This window comes from Microcaecilia unicolor, chromosome 7, assembly GCF_901765095.1.
Source record: "Microcaecilia unicolor chromosome 7, aMicUni1.1, whole genome shotgun sequence".
NCBI lineage: Eukaryota > Metazoa > Chordata > Amphibia > Gymnophiona > Siphonopidae > Microcaecilia > Microcaecilia unicolor.
This window is the reverse complement of record NC_044037.1, coordinates 47,441,388-47,461,467: the sequence shown is the minus strand read 5'-3', so window position 1 is coordinate 47,461,467 and position 20,080 is coordinate 47,441,388. Positions and strand designations below refer to the sequence as shown.

At 41.8% G+C, this 20,080-nt stretch overlaps 1 protein-coding gene across 1 annotated transcript in view; it reads right to left on the bottom strand.

The window, feature by feature from the left end:
- FRMD7 (FERM domain containing 7) overlaps nucleotides 1-20,080 on the bottom strand; it is a 72,330-nt gene that overhangs the window by 8,964 nt on the left and 43,286 nt on the right. Inside the window, exons 8-9 of the mRNA XM_030210725.1 lie at nucleotides 14,835-14,930; nucleotides 1,569-1,732 (exon numbers count right to left, since the gene is read on the bottom strand). Coding sequence (XP_030066585.1) covers nucleotides 1,569-1,732; nucleotides 14,835-14,930 — 260 coding nt within the window. The remainder of the gene's footprint in view (nucleotides 1-1,568; nucleotides 1,733-14,834; nucleotides 14,931-20,080) is intronic.

Sequence of the window (20,080 nt, the reverse complement as noted above, 5' to 3'; positions counted from 1 at the left end):
GCAGACTTCTAAGGTCTATGCCTTGAAAATGACAGATACAAATCAAGGTAAGGTATACACAAAAAGTAGCACATACGAGTTTATCTTGTTGGGCAGACTGGATGGACCATGCAGGTCTTTTTCTGCCGTCATCTACTATGTTACTATCAGGCTTATTTTCGAAAGTGATCGCTGGCGATCTTCCGACAAATCGGGAGATGGTCGGCGATCTTGGAAAAGCGGCGAAATCGGTATAATCGAAAGCTGATTTTTTGACATCATCGCCGCTTTCCTGTAGCCACGCCGGCGAAAGTTCAAGGGGGCAGGTCGGCGGCATAGCGAAAGTGGGACGTGGGCGGGCATGAGCGTAGCTTACCAGATGGCCGGCTTACGTGGATAATGGAAAAAAAAAAAGCGGCGTTAATTAGTATTTTGCTGGGTTTATTTGGTCCTTTAATTTTCACAACCAAGCCTCAGAAAGGTGCCCCAATTGACCAGATGACCACCGGAGGGAATGGGGGATGACCTCCCCATACTCCCCCAGTGGTCACCAACCCCCTCCCACACTAAAAAAGTTAAAATACAAAACTTTTTTGCTAGCTTCAAATGTCATACCCAGTTTCCTGACAGCAGTATGCAAGTCCCTGAAGCAGTTTTTAATGAGTGCAGTGCACTTCAGGCAGGCAGACCCAGGCCCATCCCCCCCTACCTGTTACACTTGTGGTGCTAAGTGTTGAGCCCTCCAAACCCCCCCCCCCCAAAACCCACTGTACCCACATGTAGGTGCCCCCCTTCACCCATAAGGACTATGGTAGTGGTGTAGAGTTGTGGGGAGTGGGTTTGGGGGGCTCAGCACCCAAGGTAAGGGAGCTATGCACCTAGGAACTATTTGTATATTTTTTTTTCAATTTTTAGAAGTTCCCCCTAGGGTGCCCTGGCATGTGAGGGGGACCAGTGCACTACAAATGCTGGCTCCTCCCATGACCAAATGCCTTGGATTTCGCTGGGTTTGAGATCACCGGCATTTTTTTCCATTATCGCTGAAAAACACAACTGGCCATCTCAAACCTGGCGAACTCTGGCATTTGGCCGGGCCGAACCGTATTATCGAAAAAAAAAAAAAGATGGCTTTCCATCTTTTTCAATAATACAGTTACGGCCAGCTGTAGTGCTGCCGCCAAAATAGATCGCCGGCGACCTATTTCACCGGCGACGTTCGATTATGTCTCTCTATGTTACTAGTGAACTCTGCATTGACAATATGACACTTCCCCCTTAAATAGCTTAAAGCTACTGCACTACATTAACTGTCAATATGTAGACCCGGGTTTAACAGCTAACACAGTTTAGCAGGAGTGTTGTAACCTGCAAATGCCCTCTATGCAACATTTCCCGGTGCAACTCCCACCCTGCCCAGTTGCATCATGTCAGCAAGGACAGGCAATGGACAGGGCACAAATTTGACATCCCAGCTTCCCTTATGCCCTGTACTGCTGCACCAGCTGCACAGAGCTAGCTACAGCCTTGCAGCATGGTAAATAAACCTCTCACTGTAGTATATACTTTCCCTTCACATTTGGAACCATTACCTGTATTGAAAATTGGATCCCTTGCTGCACAAAAAGGGTTTGGGCTTTGATTGTGGCTCTTCAGAAAGTCTGAAAAATGCATGGTATTCAACACAACTTTTCCAAAATGCTTTGCACGCATCTCTGCTTCCCATGGTAAATTCTAAAGTATCCTTGCATGCAACCTGTGTGAAATACATACGCTTAGTGTGCGGATCTTTCAAAATATCTCCTGATTTGAAACAATAACATATATCACTTCACTTTTGTAATTACAAAATTGTGCTTTAATTTTAAAAATGCAGACATTTAAACATAATGTCAAATTGGAAGGTGAAGCGTGCTGTAGCTACATTAATGAAGGTGTTTCATGTTTCTAAGTCTGATCAGTGTTGTGGAATCAGAGGCCACTTGTTCTGCAGCAGTAGCAGGCCCTGCTTCTAAAAGCATTTCTTCAAAGACCAAGAAGAAAAGCCAATGGATTGCAAAGTTTACAGAATCAGCCCAAGGAAAGAATCTTTAAGCCGATACTGCCAGAAGTAGAATATCTACTGCATCTTGCTATACCTCCAATGATCAAGGGACAGAGCCTTAACACTGAGTGAAAGACTGGACGGTTAAATGGTACTTAACTGGTTATCCAGTGATATTCAACGGGAGGTAGCTGGTTACTGTCTAGAAATTAAGGGGTCCCAAGCCCCCTCCCCAAGAAGGCTAGGGTGACCTTAATCTGACTCCATCCCTAAATAGCCCTAGAACTGGGGCAATCAGGGGGTTGTGAAGTTCTAAGAGGAGTTGCTACTGAGAGAGACACTAGAGCTAAGGAAAAGGTACCAGCCTTATGACAAACTGGAACCAGATTACAAGTTATACAATGCAGTGAGAGATAGCTGCTGGAGCAACAAAAGCATTTATACTTACAGCCTTTCATCATTAAGTTAAGCCCACAAATCATCATTTGGAATAAGGATTTTATTTGCACAACAGACTTTAATCAGGTACATTCAGCAGACAGATTCTGGGTACAACCGGACAGAGCTTCGCCGTCTGAGATAAGCGTTGGGGCGGATACCAAAGCTATGGCAAATTGTCCCCTCTTTTATACACAAACTCTCCATAGAAGTCAATGGTGAGATACCTAGCTCTCAATTTCTGAGATGATACTTTCCCACACAGTCTTATCAGCATGTTTTGAGAAGCTTTGAGATAACAGTTCCACATCTGTCTGTGTCGCAATACTTTTTACGCCATCTTAAGAACCCTGTATAACCTCTGTAGCCTTCTATACAAAACTAATAGACTCCATTTTGTTCATCTGATTTAAAGTGACAGTTGTACCTGTTTGTGTCAGAACTCATTGTTCAGACCTGCTTTTTACAGATTCTGAAATATTAAATCATGTACTTGTTATTTGGCCTAGTCAGTACTTCTTCAGTTATTTTAGCTGTTAAAGGTATGTAAATTGACCCATCACTATTCCAGTGGATGGATCCCAAGCGGGGACACATATTAACTTACAGGAAAAGCAAGTCCTTGCGCAGCCAGTCATAGATTTTTAAACCTGGCTGGTATTTTTACAGCCTGAGTCCTAAAATCTGGCCTTCCCACCCTTCCGGTGGGCATCCAGTGAGGGTCTCTTGCTGTACTATAATTATACATTCCCCACTTGTCACCCCCTCTGAGGAGGGGTGACACAAAGCTCGTCAAGCTTGTCATCATCCATTCCAGAAGGTGGCAAGCTTTCAAACGAGAGGGGGAGTTTTGCTCTTATGGATTGCTAGCAGATATTATGCCAGACAGAAAACTTCATTCTTAGGTGGTATATTTCTGGCCATATGGAATTCCCTTTATATTACCCAACCCCTTGGGCCTTAATCTTGATGTTACCCCTCTTGAGGCGTACTCAAACCTGTAGTGATAGAGGTTTTATGAATGGGACAAAACCATGAGTTCATCTACAAACTCTCATGAAGTATAGGTCATACTAATACTTTCAGGTCTTTCTATGACTTCTATTGTATCTGTTGCATAGTACATAGGGAGATAATCTAATGTATGTATCTCAGTAGTCTTGAGAAGGAACAGTGGTTTCGATTAAGCATTGTTAGGGTGGCTCAACAAATATATAGTTAGTATTCAGATTGCAGGCTGTTTAAGGTTGTAGGTATTCAGAATCCTTAAACAGGTCGGAATTCTTGGATCTTACTATTACTCATCATTGGCATCCAATCATGAGCACTAATAAGTGGATAGCAAGTATGAGGTTGCCTCATACAGCAAAAATGGTATCAAAGGTTATGCATGGATCTTGACATATGCATAATGACCTGGAAGTATGGGAAGCATTTTATATATATATCCATTACCCCACTTGCAGCTTAGTCAAACCTACAGGAAGACATGCAACGTAAGTAAGTCTACATCAGAGTTAAACAATTGCATAATTGGTTGATACTCGTATCTGAGCAATATCAACTTCCATTCAAATTACATAAACAGAAATAATAGGGAAACTCTTAGAAAAACAATTAGAACAATAAAGAACAATAAAGAAAATAATAGAAAAATAAAAATAAAACCTTTTCAATATCTAGACAGGATTACTGCTAAAACAAAACAAAATATGAATCTATAATGTCCATAAACAGCAACAGTAGTTCTCAAATTAAGTATCAGTTCTAAAGTCTCTTTCATCGATCATGGTTGAGGCGGTGGAAGCGCTGAAGAATCTGGACGGAGATCTAACAGGACTGGGTTTTCAGGCTGGCCTGTTGAAGGAAGTGGTCGGTCTTGAGATGGTTAGGCTGGTAACATCTGGTTCTGCGGCTGAGTTAACCTGTATATCTTTCACATGGACCCGAGACTTGTGGTCCAGTAGTTTACAAGGTGTAAAGATTATTGCTACAACCTTGGGGGATCTAACATCATTTGGGCTTGGATAGATCTTTATTCTAGGCATACACCATCATAATCAGTCCATCAAGAGCCAGAGGCTGGCAAAGGAATAAGCAAAATAACTGTATGCTTGAATGATACATTGCTATATTTTAGTGGGCATAATCAGTGTGAATTGAATAGAGATGAAAGACAATGTAAACATGGAGAAAACAGTGCTAATTACGTGCAAAAGCAAAAGGGTAACCAGAAGGGTTCAATAATGAAAAGCCAATTTACATAAATAGCAATAGTATATATGAAATTATATCTACAAAAAACAATTAGAATTTAGAGATGATGGTAAATGTTCAATTATTGATGTATGGAGGGCAATGCGTTGCAATTTATTGCCAATAGATATGGAATCTTCACCTGTGATGACTACCATTCACCAAGGGTTGAGCCCTCAGCTGCAGGAGGCCAGCAGGACTTACGAGTTAGATGATTCAGAAAGAGAGGTAGAGGCCAAAGCTTTTTGTAACTCTAATAAGTGGAGAGCCTGTCTCTTTATGCATCTGTTGAAACTCACGCTGAATAATATCTTGTTTCTCACACCAGGTAATGTTGGTGTCTGTGCATCTGTCTTTTAATTTAGCGATTCTTTGCTGCAACATAGCCTTCAGATCAGATACATTATTGGGTAGTTCTTCTTTGCTAGCAGTCGTCTCCTCGGTGAGGGACGTCAACGGAATTCCTGTATCCATCTGAGGAAAGGCAAAACTTAAACAGACCAGTAGTGCAATTTATGTGGTTAAGTTATTGAAAGAAGTCAGAATGCTAGGGGCCAGGAAAGAGGCTTGGTAAGAAACAAAGCATCGAAAATGAAAAATTATAAAAAATCCCCCCCCAAAAAATAAAATATATAAAAATAAAAATAAAAATAAAACAAAATATTATACATCTGAATTGCAGCAAGGCGTATTCAGACGACAATGCAAGAAAAAGGTTCCTCGAAAAAGATAAATGGAAGAAAAACATTAAAAAGTGCAGCCACTTGATTGACCTTCACATAGAGTTTAAGTAACCCTTTTCAGTCAGTCAAAGAAGTAGAGAGAAGCATATCGCTTTAAGACAAAGCCACCATGTGGTAAGAGTTAGTTGAAGCAAGGTGTTAGTTAAATACACAAAGCATAAATTCCAGGACCGCTGCACACGAATAATGTACACCAGTTCTTCTCACAATCACTCACAGTGAAAGACAGAGAGATAAAAAGAGCAATAGTTGCTGTTTTGAATAGAAAGGAATCAGAAAGTGGAGTGTATATGTCTGAAAGCTTTACCAATTCTCAGTCCAAGAATATTACAAAATCTATGATCAGCGCAAAATGCTCCCCCAAATGGCCAGTTCAGGGGAATATTTTTCGCATTCATTCCATATAACGGATAATGGTTATTAAATATTTCTTCTTTCTTAGACAAGGAAATAATGAAAAGCTTTCAGATGTCATAGAGAGATTTCAAAAATGAAGGCTTTATATTCATGAAAAAACTAAAGAAGTGAATGTCACATCAATTTAAACATCAATTTAAACAGCGTAACAGTTAAAGCAGAAAACATTTTAACAATGAGCAATACACAGCTTTTATTTAAAAGGGATCCCGTATAGAGTAAAATGGCATAAATAAGTCAGTTAAGGTTTATATAAAAAAAACATAAAATGAACATCCTCTGGGGATCGCTCTTCCCTGCAGTTGATAAGAACTCCCCTGGGAAGGTATGCTTAGAAACAAATAAATAACTTGCTGACTTAGTTAGGTCATTTGTGTGGTACCATAAACATACACTTGCAATTAAACCTAAAAAAAAATAAAATAAAGACATGTTATCTGTACTAGAAACAGAAACATCACATCAATATATATACAGAGAAATGGTTTCTGGATCCTAAATGAGAAGCTGAGTAGTGTGAGTAACTGAGAGCAACAAAATTAGATCGGGTTCGGATTACGTCCAGTCATTATGGGGCGGTTAATATTGATCCCTAAATCTGTGGTCACTGCGGACGGTGTTGATCCGGGTTCCACAAAGGGAATAGCCATCTATTGAGGATCTGATAGTGAAGATGACGGGTGGAATCGGGTGTATATGTGTAAATAAAGTTTAATAACCTTTGCAGGGTTTTGGTATTAAAGGTGCCGTTACGGGGCCACGAGAGTCCAGGCTGAAACTTATTCCAGGAATGCCATATTTGGCAAAACTTTATAAGATTTATGTGGTCTCCTGGGAAGTGATTTATCACTCTCTCAAGAGGCAGCATAATGAATTGGGTACCAGAACTTTGGTATGGTAGAACACCGATATCTGGGTTGTGTCAAATTGTATTGGCAAATCTATAAAAGTCCTTTATACTCACGCGTCTTCAAGAGCGTCCCAGCAACGGAACCCAAAGACATAAATTACTAATTGGCGGAAAGCCCTATGCTTTTGCCGCAGGTTAAATAAACAGACAATTGAAAGCCACAAAAGTGAAAAGAAAATAGAGCAGAAGAAGGTTAGTGTCGGCTATTATATATTTATACTACTCTATCCCAAATTAACAAATACTACTCCCCAGAGTGTGCTTCTAAAGACAGCTACAACATGCCTGCCAAAAACTACACTGGTAATTAGTGGCCATGGGCTCCAACGCCATGATAGAGCCCCCAAAAAGGGACATTGCAAACACTCCCAAAATGAACTCAAAAAACCTGCGAATAAGGTCCTCTGAGTCGAGGAGCAGCGGTCCAACGGGTCCCGCTGATTAGCTACAACGTAATCACCCCAATGAACCTTAAGTGGCTACAACGCACGCAGAGAAATAAAAATTTTATAGGTTAGGCTCTCCCGCGTATACAACTAACCATTTCTAAACAATTTTAAATACCCGAGTCAACCTGTACACAATCGCAACGAAAGTCGTTAGACGTCTCTTTATTAACCCCGCGCTCATCTATACAAGTAACTCATAGGTGGGCAATAATGCCGAAACCGCAGGCCACTCCGAAAAATGGAATGGAAGTCTGCTCAAAATCTAATAAATGAGATACCGTCATCCATTGAAGGAGCACCCTCAATGGATGTAAGTCCCAGACATCGGTATCAACCCAATGGTTATAGCGTGACACTGGTATATAAGAAAACAATAAAAGTATAGTATGTCCCAGGGAAAAGCCCCTGAAAATTACTATAGAAGTGATAGAAAAATAGAGAGAGAAAAACGAAATATTCCAAAGCAAAACAAAACAAATGTAAGCTCTTTGGGAAAGTCACAGTCATAAAAAGAGCCTTTAGTTGGAACACCTTAGTCAGGACAAAAAATGTGAAAAATTCCACGTTCATCATTCACTAGATAATATATTTTCCACTCAACAAACCAGGAGAAGGAAACTCAAAAGCATTAGAGCGGAACAGTAATAATAAGAAAGCCTGCAATACAAGGGCAAACAGTACAAATAAATTCATTCATACCTGTAGTAAAAGAAGAAAACTAATTAGGAAAGATAAGTGTACATATTATATGATAAAAACTGGGCCTACCTAATTTGTAATGTAAGGCAAAAATAAGCTGTAAGGGTAAGCTGTATATGAAAACAAAATATAGACTTTAAACAAGACATGAAACTACTACATACTATAATAAGAGTAACAGAGGAGAACCATATATGTAACTGGAAAACCGATTTCAGCAAAAGGCAAGAAAATGTATATTAACAAAGACATTATAACATGTGTAGTCCGGAGCTATACCCCTAGAATAAATGAAATAAAGGTAAATACATATTAAATGCTTTTGGGGCGGGTACCGGATAGGTTGGAAGTCGCATCTAAACAGGAAAATATAAGAGAAGCATATAATTCAAGAAATTGTGAAACAGGACACTAGAATCATTGTGCAAATATGACAAGTTAATACCCATAAATATGACAAATTAATACTCATACATTCAGAAAAGGAACATAATAAACAAAATAAACCCCAATGCGATGGCAGGAAGCTTTTGTGGCTAAACAGGTGAAAGGGGAAAAGAACAAATTAAAACATGTGATTCTTACATTAAGAACTTCCAATGATACGGCATAAAACATACATACTAATCAGTGACTGAAATGATATGTCTAAATGATGACAAACAGAACAGCTGCAGCATTAGAAGGAAAGAGAAGGTGGGTTGGGTTATATATGCATATCTATTAAGGTAAAAGCAGAGAAATGCTGCTATATAGTACATAATACTCCTATTATCATATTATTTAAAAGCGATTGTCATTCTCAGGATGTGGAAATATACATCCGGAAACATTTAGAACATAAGTCATTACTGCAAGTGTTTAAAATAAGCCAGTGCAATAATAATGCAAGCAATAGAAACTGATGGGCGGGGACAGCACAGCGCCTAGCTTATAACGGGAGCAAGATATAATCCATATAGCGTCTAAGCAAATTTCAAATAGGAGAATAAATAACAAACCTTAAGCATTAATTAAAAGTATAACATTATAAATTAAAAGGGTGTGATAACAACTGCTAGGGCAAGTACAAATTTAATAAAACAACTGAAAATAGTAGCCAAGAGACTATCAAAATTAAAAAGGAATATATTTAAATAAGTGGCAGAGAAGAGAACGTAACCTTACAGACAGACAGGCTATATGTAAGAGCAGGAAGCATAGTCAGGAGAAAAGAAGGGTGCCGTTGCAGTACAGGGCGAAAGGTTATTACCGGAGATTATTAGAAACAGGATAATACATTCCAAAGCTAGAGATTAACAGATACGAGAGACAGAGAGGGCAGAGAATGGAGGGGAAGTTATTTATAAAACAGCCACAGAAAAAGAGGAAAATAGACAGCTATGCACTTGTAAATGGGGAAAGCAAAAATACAGAGAAATGAGACTGCAAGTATAGAGCGAGAGGTCTCAGTCATAAAAAGCTGAGAACTTGAAAACAGCCGTCGAGAGGAAACAGACCTTTCCTTTATTAGAGAGAAGTAAAACAAAAGTGGCTAGAGAGCTGAACGCCGTAATCGGTGCATCCAGCTAACGGTGAAAGAAAGTTATAAATAAACAAATAAAATAAGGAGACATACAAGCGGGTACGAGGGACACACTCCGAACAGCAATCTTATCAGGGGTGTGCACAGAACGAAACTGTAACTGTGCAGTTTTAAATAGAATGCAGGAAGTGTGGTTCATAGCTAGAAAGGTAGCAAGAAAAAATTTTGTTTTAAAGGGAAAAAAAACATGTAAGCTCTTCGGGTAAGGCACCTTAACTTTACCGTGTATACTGAGGCTGCCACACAGCAAATTATGAAAGGAAAGCTTGAGGGTGGTAGAGCAGAACAGAAAGGAAGCTAGGGCAAGCAGTACAAAAGCAATCATGCAGGACAAACAAAGCTGAAAAAGTCTGAGAAATCCTTAACCTTGTAGAACAGTTTTGGTATACGTAGCTTAGTGTTAAAGATTATAGATGGGCAGCGGACCAGCACTGCCATCATAGAAGTAAAAGTCATGAAAATTTGAGCATTCAGCAAGAAATACATGCGTATTAATCATAGCAAGGTAAATGTGACATTATAGTGGACATTATAGTGGAACATTAAGACATATATCTATGCAGGGCAAAAGAAAGTAACATCTGTAGGAATTGAATAATACCATTTAAAGTACGAAAACCAGGATCATGAAGCATAAATCATGGGGGGCCACGTAAATGAACTATCAGCATACTACCAAAAACATATTAAAGAAACACTGTAATGTAATCACCGGAAGCCACACTAGGACAAAGAAGGAGAAAGTTAAGTTATGTATGTTTGAAGGAAAGATACTCTTGTAACACTTTGTAAACACATGGTGTAGCACAATGAAGTCTATCAGGCTGTCACTAGCAGCGCAAAAATAAAGAAACCTGTCTTGGGGTTGAAATCACGGCTCAGAGACAGAATGAGAAAGCATTTGTTTAAGGGAGATGAAATGAAATAGAGGGCAACGGCCAAAAGTCAAAGCAGTATGAGCAGAGAATTGTGGGGAGTGGGAGACAACGTCCTAATAACATGACATCACAGAGGAGGAAAAAGTATACCCTGATAAAAGGAGAATGCAGAGTAAGACTAAGATGCAGTGCCATAATCGTAGAAGTGAAAGCAAAGATGCATCCGTACATTCTTACATGCTCAGAAGTGCGCGTATAACGGACTTGGCAGCATGAGGAAATATACCAGAGAATTAGATATAGTTAGATAAATTTAGGAGCAATACAGTTGACGGAGGATAGACAGCAAAAGGTTCACAATATCCCTGTGTAAATAATTGGTTAACTTGTACCACTCCAGCATAGAACAGAAGAAAACGGACGGAGAAGGGGGAAAAAAAATTAAGTTACCCCAATTGGTATCGTGCGGGCCACATCCTTATAAATTTTAGGAGTCGGCAGAGCATCAGAGAAGAGGGCAGGGAGGATTATTAGGGCAGAAAAAGTGAGAGAAGAACAAAATGTTGTGGAGGAAGGAATCCAGATTGAACTTAAGGGAAAAAGAAATAGCTATGGGGGTGGGGTGAGAGCACAGAACTAAGCAGCAGTGAAAAAGGGCAATTAGGTGAACTACGCAGTAAATAATAACGGACAGAAAATGCGCTTCAAAGTGAAAAAGCCAAGCCAGATTTAGACAACGGCATACAGAGATAAGAACTAAGAAAAAAACAGAGACGGAACAGTATAGTGCACACAAAAATCCAAATCAGACGGAGTGCAGAGACATACACAAAGATGTAAAAGGAAAAAAGAGCGGACCCTCCCCCAGACCGCAAGACAGCCATATACTGCTACGGAAGTTAAAAAGGGGAGATAAGAGATACAGAATCAGGAAATGTATGTAACAGCGGAAAAGATGACACAGGAGCAAGAGATAGAAACTACATATCCATAAGGAGAAACGGAAATCAAAGGTTCTAATGCTGCACTATGAAAGAGAGCCGAGAAAAGTACAGGAAGAGGGGGGGCTGTGGGCTGTTAGAGGGAAAGCATAGTTCAGAGAACTAAAAGAACTGAATAGGGTCTTATGGGAAGTGTAGTGCACAAAGATTTGGATACGGCAAAGTCATGGGAGGCAGAGAAGTTTAGAGATAAGGGGAAAACAGCAGTTGAACGGCGGTAAGCAGCTGCATAGCTGAGCCCCGCAATTAGTGTTTGCAGCTGAAAAGAGAAGAAAGTTGTAGGAAGTAGGAGGGACAGTCCCGAGGCATTAAAAAAAAAATCTCGTGGATAACTGTTTCGCACACACAGAGTGAAGGCAATAGCAGATGTGGAAAGGTGGGGGCTGTCAGTACTAGGAGCAGAGAAACTAGAAGGAGTTAGAAGGGAGCAATCTGAAAGCGTGCTGTTCTCCTAGAGTAAAGAAAATTCCCCCGATACGGGAGCCTACAGAGAAGAACGGAGCAGGATTAATAGGAAGAGGTAGGCAGAGGAAGTTAGGATGCAGGAGAGCAGGGAAAGGGATTGGGGGGGGCGACAGAAGAAGAAAGAATAGAATACATAGTAAGAACAGGGGGACAGGGATTTGAAAAGGGGGGATTAAGACAGAACACAAGATGGGATGGGAAACAGAGAATGCCCAATCTCTAAGGATTGTTAAGCGAGAATGCTAGCATAAAGACCAATCCAAAGATTTTGAACATTGAAATAAACTTACAGCAAACCCCAAATCGCAGTCGCCTGGATTCGTTGGTATGCATCATTCACACAACAAGCACAGTCTTGCGCACCTCTCGCAAATCAAAGAGATGGACAGGATAGGAGAAAGAAAAGAGGGTGAGAAAGAACAGAACAGAACAGAATATTGAAAGCCAGAAACGAAGGTTTGAACGCAAATATTTATCCCCACTGCGTTCAAAAAAAAAAGGACAGTATTGGGGTGCTATTGTGTTAGATCAGCAATTCGGGGTCACCAATGTCTAGAAATTAAGGGGTCCCAAGCCCCCTCCCCAAGAAGGCTAGGGTGACCTTAATCTGACTCCATCCCTAAATAGCCCTAGAACTGGGGCAATCAGGGGGTTGTGAAGTTCTAAGAGGAGTTGCTACTGAGAGAGACACTAGAGCTAAGGAAAAGGTACCAGCCTTATGACAAACTGGAACCAGATTACAAGTTATACAATGCAGTGAGAGATAGCTGCTGGATGCAACAAAAGCATTTATACTTACAGCCTTTCATCATTAAGTTAAGCCCACAAATCATCATTTGGAATAAGGATTTTATTTGCACAACAGACTTTAATCAGGTACATTCAGCAGACAGATTCTGGGTACAACCGGACAGAGCTTCGCCGTCTGAGATAAGCGTTGGGGCGGATACCAAAGCTATGGCAAATTGTCCCCTCTTTTATACACAAACTCTCCATAGAAGTCAATGGTGAGATACCTAGCTCTCAATTTCTGAGATGATACTTTCCCACACAGTCTTATCAGCATGTTTTGAGAAGCTTTGAGATAACAGTTCCACATCTGTCTGTGTCGCAATACTTTTTACGCCATCTTAAGAACCCTGTATAACCTCTGTAGCCTTCTATACAAAACTAATAGACTCCATTTTGTTCATCTGATTTAAAGTGACAGTTGTACCTGTTTGTGTCAGAACTCATTGTTCAGACCTGCTTTTTACAGATTCTGAAATATTAAATCATGTACTTGTTATTTGGCCTAGTCAGTACTTCTTCAGTTATTTTAGCTGTTAAAGGTATGTAAATTGACCCATCACTATTCCAGTGGATGGATCCCAAGCGGGGACACATATTAACTTACAGGAAAAGCAAGTCCTTGCGCAGCCAGTCATAGATTTTTAAACCTGGCTGGTATTTTTACAGCCTGAGTCCTAAAATCTGGCCTTCCCACCCTTCCGGTGGGCATCCAGTGAGGGTCTCTTGCTGTACTATAATTATACATTACTTACGTCAGACGAGGGCGGGCCCATGAGGAACGGAGGGAAGTCGGAGGAGGCGATCAGCTGTTCTTGCCCATGCAGCCCCTTCACACAGAGGTGAGAGGCGCTGCACGGGCCCGGTTTCAGATGGAGGGGGAGGGGGGAGCGGCGGCGATGACCTCAGGGGGGCACGGGGGTGGAGGATGGCGGAAGTTGTTTTTTCTAAAAAAGGAGGAAGGGAGGGAGGGAGGGGGGGCAGGGCTGCCTAAAAAAGTCACAATTTTAATACAGGGAGGAGTGGGGAGCAGCGGCGACCTCGGGCAGGGGGGTCAAGGCCGTCCATAAAGGACGCTCCTGACGAGCGTTTTGCCCCTCCCAATTTTTTTTTCTTCACATTGTTTTGGAAGCCGGGCAGCCCCAACGAGAGGTGCAGACCTCTCGTTAGCTTTCCCGCGTTAGGGCAAGCGGAAAACCTTAGTGCACCTCATTTCAATAGGGTTTCTACACAATTTGCTCATCTGCATTCCGTTTTCGTTTGCTGCTACCGTCGTCGGAAATTGGGCTTTAGTACATGTCAGGGTTTAAAACGTGTTCGTTAAAGGCTCGTTTAGTGCATCTTGCCCTAAGTTAGGAGCAGGCCAGGGGCGGAATTAGGGCAGAGCAATTTTCAGTCTGTTAACTAGCAAAGTGACCGCACAAACACTCCTGTTTACAGAGCCGCGCTAGCAGCTGTCAGTGTGGTAATGCCAAAACAGCCGCTAGCGCAGCTTTGTAAACGGGGAAAAGTTAGGTCAGGAAAACAGCTGTTCTAACTTTATGCACCAAGTTAACTGGGCACTGGTCTGAATATTGGCCGGTGCCTGGTTAACTTCTGGGTTACTGGACATACCCAAAAATTCAATGCTGGGAACTGTGCATAAGCCAGCAGTTAGACATCTATCATGTATAGATTTATTTAAAAATGTATAACCTGCACTATCTGCAATTCTAGGTGGGGTTCAAATATACATATAAATGCAAAGATCACAACCCCCCCTAAAATGGTCAAAATAAATTTCAGCAACAGACATTCTAACTGGTATTATCATCTTGCTCACATAATAAACCTAATACAGAGATTTTCAACCATTTTCTTATCTCAGGGCACACATACATGGCACTAAAATTGTCGAGACACCCCATCCCCTACATGGTCCAATATTTTACCTTCTACCACTCCCATCCCTACACATGGTCCAGCAATTTACCTTCTCCCCCCTCCAACTTCCACATATGGTCCAACATTTCAAATATCGAGCATTTACCTTCTCTTCCCCCCCCCCCCCCCTCAACTCCCACAAGGAGTCCAGCATCTCGCCCTCCTGTCCCCTCTCCAGCCGGCAACCAGGCATCTCCCCTTGTCTCTCTTGACCTCTGCCCCCCCCCCCCAATGTAACATGGGAAGTTAAAATATACTTACAAAATTATGTGCATGAAGCTTGATAAGAAAATGCTTTCTCTTGAAACTCAATTTCCGAATTTTCGCCCAGTTGAATGTATTGATCTTTGTATTGCCCTGCAACCAATGAACGTTAATCAATAAAGATATTTTTCCATAAGTATAGATTGGTAAAAAGTCCTTGTTGTATAAGGACAATGTTTCGATTCAGTCTATTATGGCTCCCATTTACTATTTACAAACGGCAATTAATGCGTGCTAACAGTTACTGCACACTAATTTCAGCATTAAACATGTGGACGGTACATAAGAACATAAACATTGCCATACTGGGTCATACTTGAAGGCCCATCAAGCCTAGCATCTCATTTCCAACAGTGGCCAATCCGGGTCACAAGTACATGGCTAGATCCCAAAAGAGTAAAACAGTTTTTATGCTGCTTATCCCAGGAATAAGCAGTGGATTTTCCCAAGTCCATCTTAATAATGGCTTATGGACTTTTCTTTTAGAAAATTGTTCAACCTTTTTTAAACCCTACTAAGCTAATTGCTTTTAGCACATTCACTGGCAACAAATTCCTGAGTTTAATTTCACGTTGAGTGCAGAAATATTTTCTCTGATTTGTTTTAGATTTACTACTTAGAGTAATTTTATAACAAGTCTCATATGTGGGAAGACTGCATCAATGCCTATTTTTAGCCTATCATATGAAGACACATAGGGGCCTATGGGGCTCGTTTTCAAAAGAGAAAACTGTCCAAAAAAAGTGTTATAAAGCACCATTTGGACATTTTTCTTCTCAAAACATCCAAATCAGTATTTTCAAAACCTATTTTGCAGAGGTTTATCTATGCAATTCATCTGCCGTGCACCCAAATCACAAGGGGGGCATGACGGGGGTGTTTCAAAGGCGGGATTAAGGTATGCCTAACACTTTGGCATTTTACAGCCATAATGGAACACAACAACGTCCAGGACTAAAACTAAGTTGTTTTGGTCTAGACTCATTTTCATGAATAAGGCACAAAAAGGTGCCCTGAATGACCACTGGAGGGAATCAGGGATGACCCCACCCAATACCACCCCCCCCCCCCCAAAATGTGAATAAAAATATGACTTACCAACCTCTATGACAGCCTCAGATGTTATAGCCAGGTCTATTAGAGCAGCATGCAGGTCCTTGAGGTAGTGTAGTGGTTGGTGCAGTGGTGCTCCTAGGGTGGCTGAAACCTGGGGCGGATCGCCGATGCGCCCCCACCCCCGGCAAAAGGACCACCCCCCCGGGTGCATTTTTACCTGCTTGGGGGGGGGGGGGGCGTGCGCCTGTTGGCTTCGCTTGTTCCATGCTCCCTCTGCCCCAGAACAGGAAGTAACCTGTTCCGGGGCAGAGGGAGCACAGAACGAATGGAGCCAACAGGCGCGCGTGGCACCCCCTCCCAGCGGCGTGCACCTGGGGCGGACCGCCTGCCCCCCCCCCTTTGTACGCCACTGGGTTGGTGCAGTGCACTATGGAGTGGGGGACTCGGGTCCCTATCTCCCTCTAACTGTCACACTTGTGGTGGAAACTGTGACCTCTTCCAAAGTCACCAAAACCCTACTGTACCCACATACAGGTGCCCCCTTCACCCATAAGGGCTATTGTACTGGGAGACAGAGGGTTTTGGAGAGCTCAGGGGACAAAGGTGAGATGTGTACCTGGGAGCATTTTTATGAAGTGCACAGAAGTGCCCTCTAGGGTGCCCCATTGCTCTCCTGGGATGTCTGGGGGACCAGTCTACTAAAAATGATGGCTCCTCCTACATCCTAATGGCATGAATCTGTATGTTTTGCATTTATTTGTTGTTGGTTGTTTTTTTTTGTTTTTTTTTTTAAATAATGGACCAAAAAACAAATGTCCAAAGCACTAAACCTTGTTCGAAACAGTATTAAAAAAAAAAAAGATAGACATTTTTCTGTTATAAAAATGGCTTTCTTTCCTATTCAGATTTTGGACGTTTTGTGCAAAAAGTCCAAAATCGGACTTAGATACCATATCAAAAATACCCTTCCATGTACCTTTAGCACAGATCCTGCAGAAATAGTGGCTAGATTGATGTAGGCGTAAGTGTTAGTGCATAAACCCTCTATTTCTATAGAAGTGGCTAAAACTTGCGTGTGCAGATTTGGGCATGCACGCAATTTAATTAAATAAGCTAATTGGCACCAATAATTGGCTTTTTAGCAAGCAATTATTGGCACTAATTAAATTTATTTGAACTTTACACATGTAAATGTAGGCAAGGGTTCCGCGCCTAAATTTTACACGTGATTGAAAAGAGGATGTGGAAATGGGAGGGTCATGGGCGGAATGAGGCATTCCTAAAATTAACGCGCATTATAGAATAAAGGGGATATGTGCTTAATGTAGGCATATACAGTGGGGGAAATAAGTATTTGATCCCTTGCTGATTTTGTAAGTGTGCCCACTGACAAAGACATGAGCAGCCCATAATTGAAGGGTAGGTTATTGGTAACAGTGAGAGATAGCACATCACAAATTAAATCCGGAAAATCACATTGTGGAAAGTATATGAATTTATTTGCATTCTGCAGAGGGAAATAAGTATTTGATCCCCCACCAACCAGTAAGAGATCTGGCCCCTACAGACCAGGTAGATGCTCCAAATCAACTCGTTACCTGCATGACAGACAGCTGTCGGCAATGGTCACCTGTATGAAAGACACCTGTCCACAGACTCAGTGAATCAGTCAGACTCTAACCTCTACAAAATGGCCAAGAGCAAGGAGCTGTCTAAGGATGTCAGGGACAAGATCATACACCTGCACAAGGCTGGAATGGGCTACAAAACCATCAGTAAGACGCTGGGCGAGAAGGAGACAACTGTTGGTGCCATAGTAAGAAAATGGAAGAAGTACAAAATGACTGTCAATCGACAAAGATCTGGGGCTCCACGCAAAATCTCACCTCGTGGGGTATCCTTGATCATGAGGAAGGTTAGAAATCAGCCTACAACTACAAGGGGGGAACTTGTCAATGATCTCAAGGCAGCTGGGACCACTGTCACCACGAAAACCATGGGTAACACATTACGACATAACGGATTGCAATCCTGCAGTGCCCGCAAGGTCCCCCTGCTCCGGAAGGCACATGTGACGGCCCGTCTGAAGTTTGCCAGTGAACACCTGGATGATGCCGAGAGTGATTGGGAGAAGGTGCTGTGGTCAGATGAGACAAAAATTGAGCTCTTTGGCATGAACTCAACTCGCCGTGTTTGGAGGAAGAGAAATGCTGCCTATGACCCAAAGAACACCGTCCCCACTGTCAAGCATGGAGGTGGAAATGTTATGTTTTGGGGGTGTTTCTCTGCTAAGGGCACAGGACTACTTCACCGCATCAATGGGAGAATGGATGGGGCCATGTACCGTACAATTCTGAGTGACAACCTCCTTCCCTCCGCCAGGGCCTTAAAAATGGGTCGTGGCTGGGTCTTCCAGCACGACAATGACCCAAAACATACAGCCAAGGCAACAAAGGAGTGGCTCAGGAAGAAGCACATTAGGGTCATGGAGTGGCCTAGCCAGTCACCAGACCTTAATCCCATTGAAAACTTATGGAGGGAGCTGAAGCTGCGAGTTGCCAAGCGACAGCCCAGAACTCTTAATGATTTAGAGATGATCTGCAAAGAGGAGTGGACCAAAATTCCTCCTGACATGTGTGCAAACCTCATCATCAACTACAGAAGACGTCTGACCGCTGTGCTTGCCAACAAGGGTTTTGCCACCAAGTATTAGGTCTTGTTTGCCAGAGGGATCAAATACTTATTTCCCTCTGCAGAATGCAAATAAATTCATATACTTTCCACAATGTGATTTTCCGGATTTAATTTGTGATGTGCTATCTCTCACTGTTACCAATAACCTACCCTTCAATTATGGGCTGCTCATGTCTTTGTCAGTGGGCACACTTACAAAATCAGCAAGGGATCAAATACTTATTTCCCCCACTGTACGTTTGCAACATGTTTAAGTTGGTGCAAATGGCCACACCTAAAGTTAGGGGTGATTCCTGGGCTAAAGCGCTATTCTATAAACCTTGCCTAACTTGAATCATGGCTTACAGAATAGTGCTTTTTTGTTGCTGATTTTTTTTTTGGCAGCCATATATAGAATCTAGCCCAAAGTACGCACTTATTTTATAAAATACATGCATACATCAAGATTTGGGCCATGCTCTATCTAAACTCCTCCTCTGAATGTGCCAGTTCTAATAGAGTGGAGGTGTGGCCTAGTGGTTAGAGCACTGGTCTTGATCTCCAGAGGTGGCTGGTTCAAATCCCACTGCTGCTCCTTGTGATCTTGGGCAAGTCACTTAACCCTCCATTGTCTCAGGTACAAATTTAGGGGCATGCTAATGATAGGAACACCCATTATATTCCTATGGGTGTCTCTATCATTAGCACAGCTTAGCAAACAGGGCTCTCAGATTGTCAGCCCCCCCCCCCCCAGAGACAGGGAAATACCCAATGTAACTCACCTTGAGCTACTACTGAAAAAGGTGTCAGCAACATCCAAATAAATAAATAATGTCACATGATGAATTCTTCTAGGACATAGTTCTGAGATTATTTTGATAACCAAAAATTATTTTTAAAAAACTTAAGTGTTCTGGTTGAAAAAAATGTTTTGTTTTTGCTTTTAAAGGAGGTTTTTCAGCCTGTGATTGGTGTGTGCTCAGTAGGTTGTTTGAATACCCCTCAGAGTTCCCAGGCTTGTCTTCCTTGTTTTTTTCTAATTGTGACATATTGGGGGGTTATTTGAGTTGTATACCTCACATTTACAGTGGTGGAAATAAGTATTTGATCCCTTGCTGATTTTGTAAGTTTGCCCACTGACAAAGACATGAGCAGCCCATAATTGAAGGGTAGGTTATTGGTAACAGTGAGAGATAGCACATCACAAATTAAATCCGGAAAATCACATTGTGGAAAGTATATGAATTTATTTGCATTCTGCAGAGGGAAATAAGTATTTGATCCCCCACCAACCAGTAAGAGATCTGGCCCCTACAGACCAGGTAGATGCTCCAAATCAACTCGTTATCTGCATGACAGACAGCTGTCGGCAATGGTCACCTGTATGAAAGACACCTGTCCACAGACTCAGTGAATCAGTCAGACTCTAACCTCTACAAAATGGCCAAGAGCAAGGAGCTGTCTAAGGATGTCAGGGACAAGATCATACACCTGCACAAGGCTGGAATGGGCTA